General features: G+C 35.0%; 1 protein-coding gene across 1 annotated transcript; it reads left to right on the top strand.

The window, feature by feature from the left end:
- The first annotated feature begins 1,193 nt into the window (after window positions 1–1,193).
- LOC107916807 (ABC transporter G family member 10) lies at window positions 1,194–3,299 on the top strand. The gene has a single exon (XM_016846181.2). The coding sequence runs from the start codon at window positions 1,326–1,328 to the stop codon at window positions 3,153–3,155; it is 1,830 nt and encodes a 609-aa protein (XP_016701670.2). The 5' UTR covers window positions 1,194–1,325; the 3' UTR covers window positions 3,156–3,299.
- Window positions 3,300–10,526: the final 7,227 nt, after the last annotated feature.

Here is a 10,526-nt window from a genome sequence, read left to right as displayed (position 1 = left end):
TGCTTAAATTTAATTGAGGATTCAGTTGAGTGCTTAAACTCGATTAAGGTCTCAATTGAGTGCTATTTTTAACTGATGGCCCAATTGGTTATTGAATGTTTTCAAGGAGTTTTTTTATATAATAAACCTAAAATTAAAATGCATAAAAGTATTAAAATAAAACTTTTATTGAATGATAAATTTAAAATTTTACTAACTCAGTCGGCATGAGTTCAAATTTCATTTCATGCATATTTTTAATGATCTTTTTTAAACTAAAAGGCTAAAGTACCCTCAAAATAATATATTTATTTTAATAGCAAAAGGGCATTAAAGTAATTTTCTAATTAAATTAGAACACCAACTCAATAAAAATGTTTTATTTTTTAATGATAAAGATGATGAATCCATAAAAAATGGTTTTATTTAAAATAGTAGGAGGAGAGTAAATTTAAAAATATAAAATATTTTAATATTCAGCATTTAATATTATTAAACAACATATTTATATGAAACACTTATTTTTTTAGAGTGAAAGATAAAATCTTAATTAAAGATAATACCAAATATGTTAAAAATCCATCGATTAACACTAATTTTTTTTTCCAAAAAACACTTGATTAAAAAATAAGTAAGGTAAGGTTTTGTGTGGCACATTACATTAAGCACACTTTTCCCAAATATATCTGTTAAGCATAATCTTCAAACCAAAAACATTTAAGAAACTATTTCGTTAAATCAAAGGAAACCATAAAAAAAATGATAGCTTGGTTTGATAAACATAACTTCAAAAAAATCAAGATTAGGGTTCTATAAGTTAAAATTGGATGACCCAACTTGGGATTAATTGTGTTGTTCCATTAAAACATAGCCCCCCAAAATGGAATTTCTTAGTTTATATAGCCAATTGTTTTAGTTTTCTCCCAACTACCTTTTTTAGCTGTCAAGAGTAGGGAAGATAGGGTAAGGCCACCAACATACCTCTTATGGGTTTGGGTAGCTCACCTGAAATAAGTAAAACTTTCAACATTAGCCAATCACTTAATTTAATTTGTGACATTTATTTCTTTCTTCTTTTCATTTTGGGTTTCTTGTAAACTAAATATCCTATTCACCCAAACCCCACCAAAAACTATAATAAATAAAGTCAATTAAAGTCCAATAATCCAAAACAGGCTAAATTTACATGCATGCAAAACTTAGCTATTCATTTATTTCTTGTTGTTGCTTGTTGAAGGGATACCCAGTTTGGTGTGTTGGTTCATCTCCTTTTATATTCTTTTCTTCACATAACTTCAGGTATCCCCAGTTTTTCCTCTCAAACTTTCTCACATTCTCTTTCTCTCATGGAATTGCCTGTTAAGTCCCCGGATTCTGGTGGCCGGAAATATCCGTACAGATTGGAAACTAGGGATCTGTCTTACAAGTTGAGCACCAAATTTGAAGACTATTTCAGGTGTGATTTTTGTGGTGGGAATGAAGGTAGAGCTGCTGCTAAGTTCATTTTGAAGGGTGTGAACTGTGAAGCTAGGCCCGGACAGGTTACTGCAATAGCTGGACCAAGTGGTGCAGGCAAAACTACATTGCTAGATATTCTTGCTGGGAAGATACCACCTTGTGAAGTGTCATCAGGGGAAGTTCTTGTCAATGGCAAGCCTATTAATGTTAAAGTTTTTCGGAGAGTTTCGGGGTATGTTACGCAAGACGACGCGCTATTTCCGTTGCTTACAGTCGAAGAAACGTTGATGTATAGTGCCCTTTTGAGGCTACCAGGAGGGAGGAAGGAAGCTGGTTCTAGAGTGAAAGAGCTAATGAAGGAGCTAGGATTGGAACATGTGGCGGGTTCCAGGATCCGTGAGGGATCGAACAACGGCATTTCGGGTGGAGAAAGGCGAAGAGTATCGATTGGGGTCGATTTGGTTCATGACCCTGCTGTTATCTTGATTGATGAACCAACTTCAGGGTTGGATTCTGCTTCAGCTCTTCATGCAGTGACACTACTGAAATCAATGGCAGTTAATCAAGGTAAGACTATTGTTTTAACCATCCACCAACCTGGTTTTCGGATCCTCGAACTGTTTGATCGCATCGTTTTGCTTTCAAACGGATTTGTCGTCCATAACGGAGGGCTAAACCTTCTCGAAGAAAGACTAAAGTTTGCTGATCATCGAATCCCTCGACATGTCAATGTTCTTGAATTCGCCATCGATGTTATAGAAACTTTACCCGTCCCAAATCCAGGCACTCTAAGTAACATAAACCGGGAAGACCGTAAAATTACAACCCCAATCCGCTTCGAAAGAAAGCTGCTCGTCTACCCAAATTCCCGGTTCGACGAGGTCTTGATATTAGGACAAAGATTCTGCAGCAACATATTCAGAACCAAACAACTCTTTGCCACAAGGGTCATACAAGCCTTGGTAGCAGGTTTTATACTTGGAACCATATATTTCAACGTAGGAAATGATAAAGGAAGGATAGCTTTACAAACCCAAACAGGGTTCTTCGCTTTCACCCTCACATTCTTACTATCTTCAACCACTGAAGGACTACCAATTTTCTTACAAGAAAGAAGGATCCTAATGAGAGAAACATCAAGAGGAGCATACAGAGTCTCCTCCTATGTCTTGTCCAATACCCTTGTTTTCCTCCCATTTCTTTTAATGATAGGCATCCTCTTCACTTCACCAGTTTACTGGCTTGTTGGATTGAGAAAAGACACCGTTGATGGGTTCCTTTACTTCTCCTTGGTGGTATGGATGGTACTTTTGATGGCCAATTCATTCGTGGCATGTTTCAGTGCACTTGTCCCAAACTTCATAATGGGGAACTCAGTGATTGCAGGTCTAATGGGGTCTTTCTTCCTGTTTTCAGGCTATTTTATAGCTAAAGATAAGATACCAAGCTACTGGGTTTTCATGCATTATTTGAGCTTGTTTAAGTACCCATTTGAATGCTTTATGATAAATGAGTATGGAGGGGAACAAGGGGAAAGGAAGTGCATTGAAATTGAGAATGGTGAATGTAGGTTGTATGGGAGTTCGTTCTTAAGACGGCAAGACCTGAAAGATTCACAGAAATGGACCAATGTAGGTGTCATGTTGGGCTTCATAGTAGGGTATAGAGTGCTTGGTTTAGTTATTTTGTGGTTTAGATGTTACAAAGCTAGAAACTAAATAATCTTTTCTTTTCTTTTTAATTTTTTCCATTATTATTGTTATTTATCAAATTTTTTTACTCACTCATCTACCTATATACTTAATGCAAAATCTGTATGTATACATGGGTTTGCTTTAAATTCATTGAGGAAAGGGATTTAGCAGATAGTTGTTGTTATTATTATTCTTAATCTTATTCTTGTTAGGCTCTCTGGTCTTCCTTTTTGGGTTTTGTCCATATTATGGACTCTTTTCTCTCAGAAAATTACCAACTAATTAAAGGATAGTGGTTTATTTAATTATGGATTGGGTTCCAACTTCCCATTATGGTCTTCACCTTTTAACCCAATAAGAATTTTAAATATTTGCATTGGGGAAACCTTATCCCAACCTTCATCACTAAACTCCTTTTCACAATATCATAATGCTCTCCTTTGTGGGTTTTCTTTTGAAATCTTTTTTATATTTCACTAGATTTCAATTAAATTACTGAGTCAAGTAAATTCGATAAAAGTATGTAGCTCTGTATTAGAAGTCAGATTGTAGTTTGTCTTCTCTATTAAAAAATAGGCAAAATAGTCTATGTACATTAGATTAAATAACAAATTGATTTTTTTGTTAAAAATTACATATATTTGTATTGTTAAAAATTGGGTGATTGATGGAACAACTAGATAGTGGCATAACATCTGTACCTCAAGCTGACATACAAAGACCAATTTTTAATAGTAATAAATTTTTTAACTTATTCTAATATACAGTGACTCATTTATCTATTTTTTAGATAAAAAAAAAGATAAAATACAAGTAATATAAAAACCACAAAATCAAATCCCCAATAAAAGAAAACTTTACCAACGTTTTTCTATAAATAAGTCCCAACTCGCAATCTTATTTTAGAAACACCAAAATTTTCACCACGTATTCAACAAAATTAGTGGGTTCATGGTTCATTTTTTTTGTTTGTACTTATGATTGGCATATACGGGACAAAGAAGCTTAAGATGTTCACCAATGATACATTTTTACTATTTTTAACTGAAAAGGGAAAAAAACAAAAAAAAGAAAACCTATTTGTTAGCTTAATGCTCCCCAAACACCAAACCAAAAACTTGGATACCCACTTGCTTTGTGAGGGGAGTTAATTAATGATTAACTGTTTAATATTTATAGAAATAAGAAAATTAAAATCAAAATAGTAGAAAAAAATTAAAGTACTCTTACGTAAGTTGATGTTCGATTGATCTAGTACACCAACTCGTAAAATACTTAAAATAAATAAACTAAATTATGGTATACTGAGTGACAAAAAAATTATGTAATAAATATATTAATAAAAATTAATTTAAAAATTAAATAAAGGCTTAGTTGAATAAAGAAATTAAAAATTACAGTGTAAATCCCATCAAATGCTTTTTCCTAAATTTCACATGATTTGAAATGAAAAAAATACCCCCACAATAATATCTTCACGAGATTCAACTGTAATTCACTTCCGTAATAGTTTTGGAAGTCCCTCCTTAGAACATTCCTAGTTTAGGGATGTGATTCATGCGTCGATGGGGTAAATTTTATTAACTTACATTCATTGAAGTTTGTTGAGAATTTTTCTTTTCAAAGAGTTTCATAAGACATTGTCTTTTTATCATCTTTCCTCCTATATATCTTTTTCTATCTTCTCTATATCTTTATTTATCTTGATTATGTTCGTTAGAATCTTTTTTTTAATGCTTTATATTCTTATTCAATTTTAGGTTTTAAGATCTTAAGTTATTCTTTCAACAACGTGCCTCTCGTTCACAATTTAATTACCTTTCACTTCAAATCTCTTGGATTTTTATTTATTGTTGTCGAATTCTTTTCTTTTTTCATTAGTTTTCGCTTACTATCGAATTCTCCTATTTCTCATTTGGCTTGTTCTTGCATTTCAAAGGATAATCTGGCTTTAATTCGGTTTTCTTTAATCCCAAACAAATTGGATTTCGATTCTATCGTTGTGCCCTTGCCATCCTTATCACCTCTTTTTATATGGATCTACCTTTGCATTTTTAAATATCACTTCATTTCTCATTTTCCATATGATCGAGGGTCTAATAATACACATCAAATTTGGATTATCTGTCTCCTTCTAGTGTCTCCATTAACTCAGCATCTAACTCTTAACATGGATAGAGTTTTTATTCTCCATTTTGATTCCTAATGGTGTTTCAAACCAAACAGCTCGGGCAAGTGAGGATTTAAGAAACAAATCATCCACATCCTCCTCATTTTAGCATAATGGGCATAGATTTCACCGATATCCCATGTTTATTTAGCTCCACTCTAGTAGGAAGCGTCCTATTAGTCATTTTCTAAAGAAAACTCACAATTTTAAAAGGAATATTCCTCATTCGTCCATAGTCTTGTTCGGATTGAGGGTAATATTAAAATAAACTCTTAACAATGTTGACTCTAAGATTTAAACTAGGTTCAAATACCCGTGGAAAAAGTCCACTTCCATTTCTTTCAACTATTTGCTGGTATATATCTTGTAGATATAAGCTATTCAAGTTTAGTTTAGACAAAATTAAACTTGAATTCAATTTGGTCATTGTTTATTCAAACTCGAGCTATTGAACAAGTAAATTTCAAATATTCTAATATTTAATTCAAATCTTTCATGAGCTTAATCAAGTTTTTTAATAAGGTACTCCACAAGTAGGTGGAGGGTGTGATAAGTGTTACATTTATTTATATATTTATTTATTTACTACACCCTATAAAACACTTGTTACACCTTAAACCCGCTTGTAGAATTTAAAAAGCTTCACAAACAGCGTATGAAATAATTTTCTTTTTTGATATCTATATTTCAATTTTTTTTTAAAAAATTACAACTATATAAAAACTAGAATGATGATCATTACATCTTTATATCAAGAACTAAATTAATCCATGAAATATCAAATTTAACATACCAAACTGTTGTGCGGAAGCGTGTAAAAGAGTAAAATTATTGTACTAAAAAATCACACTAAGTTCAATTCCCAGGAAAGAGAGGTGGATCGCAAGGATCGCTTAAGTACCAGGTCTTTCCTAGCCAGAATATCCCTCAATCGTAATTTAATAGCACAATAAATCACTACAATCACACACACAATTCATGCAGAATAATACAATAAAGAACACAAGAATTTAACGAGGTTCAGCAAATTTTGCCTACGTCCTCGGGCACTACCAAATATATTTCACTCCAAAATACAAGTGAGAATTTACAAAGAGAGAGAGAGAAAACAATGCCTTAAGTAGAGAATGGCAAGTTTGAGATACAGAATGAGAGATGGTTATGCCTATTTATAGTTGAGGTTCAGGGATCAACTTGCAAAGTCACTTTACAATTAGGGACCATATATTGCAAATATCTCAGATTTTATTATGCCAATATCTCGATACCCATATCTTTGACTTTCCAATATTTGATACCCATATCTTTGACTTTCCAATATTTGATACCCATATCTTTGATTTTCCATAAATATGGATAATTCCCAATAATCTCCACCTTGAAGATTTGATTCGAGTAATCTTATCTTCACACAATTCTCTCTGCCTTTGTCAACAACACTTGATAGTGCCTTCTTCAACTGTTAAACATGCAGAATATTGATCAAGTTCAAACAATGTTCGAACTTGATTGTTGTTACCACCTTGGTCATCATATCTGCGGGATTATCTGCAGTCTTAATCTTCTGAAGGTGAATTTTCCCCTCATCAATAATTTCCCGCACAAAGTGGAAACGTACATCGATATACTTTGTACGTGCATGATAGACTTGATTCTTTGCTAAATGAATAGCACTTTGACTATCACAATACACATTAATATGCTCCTGGACCAATCCCAAGGTTTTAACCATACCTTGTAACCAAATAGCTTCCTTTACAGCCTCTGTTACAGCCATGTATTCAGCTTCTGTGGTTGACAACGCAACTGTAGACTGCAGTGTAGACTTCCAACTTATTGGTCCTCCAGCAAGAGTAAACACATAACCAGTGGTTGATCTTCGTTTGTCCAAATCACCGGCATAATCAGAATCAACGTACCCAACAACACCTTTACCAAGTGCAGTATCCTGCTTGAACAGTAATCCAATATCCATGGTCTTATGAATATACCGTAGAATCCATTTCACAGCTTGCCAATGTCCTTTTCCAAGATTATGAATATACCTGCTCACTATACTAACTGCCTGTGAAATGTCGGGTCTTGTACACACCATTGCATACATCAAGCTACCTACTGCATTAGAATACGGAACTTGTAACATGTATTCTTGTTCCGTATTTGTCGAAGAAGATAGTTGTGCAGAAAGCTTGAAATGAGAAGCCAACGGGGTACTTACAGTTTTAGTCTGCTCGTTCATGCCAAACTTCTGTAGTATCTTCTTTAAATATTGCTTCTGAGATAAACTAACTCTGCCATGAGCTCTATCCCTACATATTTCCATGCCAAGGATCTTCTTAGCTTCACCTAGATCTTTCATCTCAAACTCAAGGTTGAGTTGAGTCTTCAATCTCTCAATTTCAACTTTACTCTTAGATGCTATCAACATATCATCAACATATAAGAGCAAGTATACGAAAAATCCTTCTTGTAGCTTCTGAAAATACACGCAATGATCAAATTTACTTCTTGTATACCTTTGCCCTTTCATGAACTGATCAAATCGCTTGTACCACTGCCTTGGAGATTGTTTCAATCCATAAAGCGACTTTGTCAGTTTGCAAACCCAATTTTCTTTATCAGCAACCTTGAATCCATCTGGCTGAGTCATATAGATTTCCTCTTCCAAATCACCGTGTAAAAATGCGGTCTTCACATCGAGCTGAACTAGTTCAAGATCATATTGCGCAACCAAGGCTAGCAAAATTCGAATAGACGAATGCTTCACAACTGGAGAAAATACTTCATTGTAGTTTATTCCTTCTTTCTGAGCGTAACCCTTTGCTACCAATCTAGCCTTGTATCGAACTTCATTTTTATCAGGAAATCCTTCTTTCTTTGCATATATCCATTTGCATCCAATTGCCTTCTTTCCTTTAGGTAGTGTCACCAACTCCCAAGTCCTATTTTTATGAAGAGACTGCATTTCTTCATTCATAGCTTGCTTCCACTTTACACTATCAGAGTTACTTCTTGCTTCTGTGTAAGTAGAAGGAACATCATCATCTGTAATTGGAAGTGCATAGGCCACCATATCATCAAAGCGAGCAGGCATACGAATCTCTCTTCTTGGCCTTCTATATGCAATTGAATCATGTTGTTGTAGAAGTTCTTGGGTCGAAACTTCTTCATCATTTGTTCCTTCAATATTAGCTGGATCATCATTAACCTTTTCAAGCTCCACCTGCTGCAAAGTGCCACTGGTTGTGTTATCCTTTTGTGAATCATTGTTCTTCATCATGGTTGATTCATCAAAAGTCACATCTCTACTGAAAATTATTTTCCTTGTATCAGGACACCAGAGACGGTATCCTTTTACTCCACCAGTTATACCCATGAATAATGCTTTCTTTGCTCTTGGGTCTAACTTAGATTCTTTTACATGATAATATGCAGTGAAACCAAAAATATGTAAATAATCATAATCAATAGCAGGTTTACCAGTCCACATCTCCATAGGAGTTTTTCCATTTATTGCAGCTGATGGCAAACGGTTAATTAGATGGCACGCATATGTAACTGCCTCAGCCCAAAATTCTTTGCCCAATCCAGCATTGGACAACATACATCGAACTTTCTCCAGTATAGTTCGATTCATTCGTTCTGCCACCCCATTTTGTTGTGGTGTATCCCGAACAGTGAAGTGTCGCACAATGCCCTCATCTTGGCATACTTGTAAAAATGGATCGTTTTTGTACTCAGTACCATTATCTGATCGAAGTCGTTTGACCTTTCGACCAGTCTGAGTCTCCACCATCTTCTTCCATTTTAGAAATGCATCCAAAACTTCACTTTTTCTTTTCATTAGATACACCCATACTTTTCTTGAATAATCATCAACAAAAGTAACAAAATAGTGCATACCTCCCAAAGAAGCTACTTTGGAAGGTCCCCACACATCACTGTGAACGTAGTCCAGAATTCCTTTCGTATTGTGAATTGCTGGACCAAATTTTACCCTCTTCTGCTTGCCCAGAACACAATGTTCACAGAATTCCATTTTGCAAGAATTTGCACCTTTCAATAAGCCTTGCTTCACCAATGTCTGCAAAGCTTTTTCACCAGCATGTCCCAATCGCATATGCCATAATCTGGTAGCCTCTGAATCTACATCTTTTGTAGAAACTGTTGATGTTGATCCAATAACTGTACTTCCATTTAAAAATACAAGTTATTTCTTCTTGTGCCTTTCATCACCGTCAGTTGCCCAGCTACTACTTTTAGTAATCCATCTCTCAAAGTGATTGTGAGCCCTTTAGATTCTAGGGCACCTAATGAGATGAGATTTTTCTTCAGGCTAGGTATGTAGCGAACATCTGTCAAGACTTGGATTGAGCCGTCGTGATTCTTCAATTGGACTGTACCCACTCCCATTGTCTTACAAGCACTATCATTTCCCATAAGAACAATTCCACCTTCTAGCTTTTTAAGACTAGAAAACCAGTCCTTATTAGGACACATATGGTAAGTACATCCTGAATCCAAAATCCACTCATCCGTTTGACATGCCATTGCCATGCCAACCAAGCTAAAGTCTGACTCCTCATCATGCTCTGCTACACATGCATTAGAAATAGCCTTGCCCTTTTGTAGCTTAGGACAATTCTTTTTCCAATGCCCTTTTTCACGGCAAAAGGCACATTCATCTTTGGCGGGTCTCCCTTTGGACTTTCCCCTTCTACCAGATTTGCTGCTGTGTGAACGACCTCTTACTGTTAAGACTTCTGCGGTTGTATCTCTGTGATCTCTTTTATCTTTCTTTCGAGTCTCAGATCTATACAACGCACTACAGACTGCATCAAATGTGATTGTATCCTTCCTATGAAGCAATGTGGTGGTAAGATGATCATATTCATCAGGAATAGAATTCAACAACAGTAATGCATTGTCTTCATCTTCAAATTTCTCATCCAAATTTAGCAAGTCTGCTAAAATTTTATTGAATGAGTTCACATAGTCATTCATCGACATACCGGGTGCATACGTGAATCGATAAAGTTTCTTCTTCATATAAAGCCTATTTTCAAGACTTTTTGTTAGAAACTTTTCTTCTAGTGTATCCCACAACTTCTTCACTGATGTCTCCCTCATGACAGAGTACTTCTGCTCTTTGGCCAAACATAGGCGAATTGTTCCACATGCCTGTCTATTGATCTTAGCCCACTCCTTGTCATCCATCTTGTCAG

The sequence above is a fragment of the Gossypium hirsutum genome, chromosome D01 (genome assembly GCF_007990345.1).
Source record: "Gossypium hirsutum isolate 1008001.06 chromosome D01, Gossypium_hirsutum_v2.1, whole genome shotgun sequence".
NCBI lineage: Eukaryota > Viridiplantae > Streptophyta > Magnoliopsida > Malvales > Malvaceae > Gossypium > Gossypium hirsutum.
This window is presented reverse-complemented; position numbering and strand designations above follow the sequence as displayed.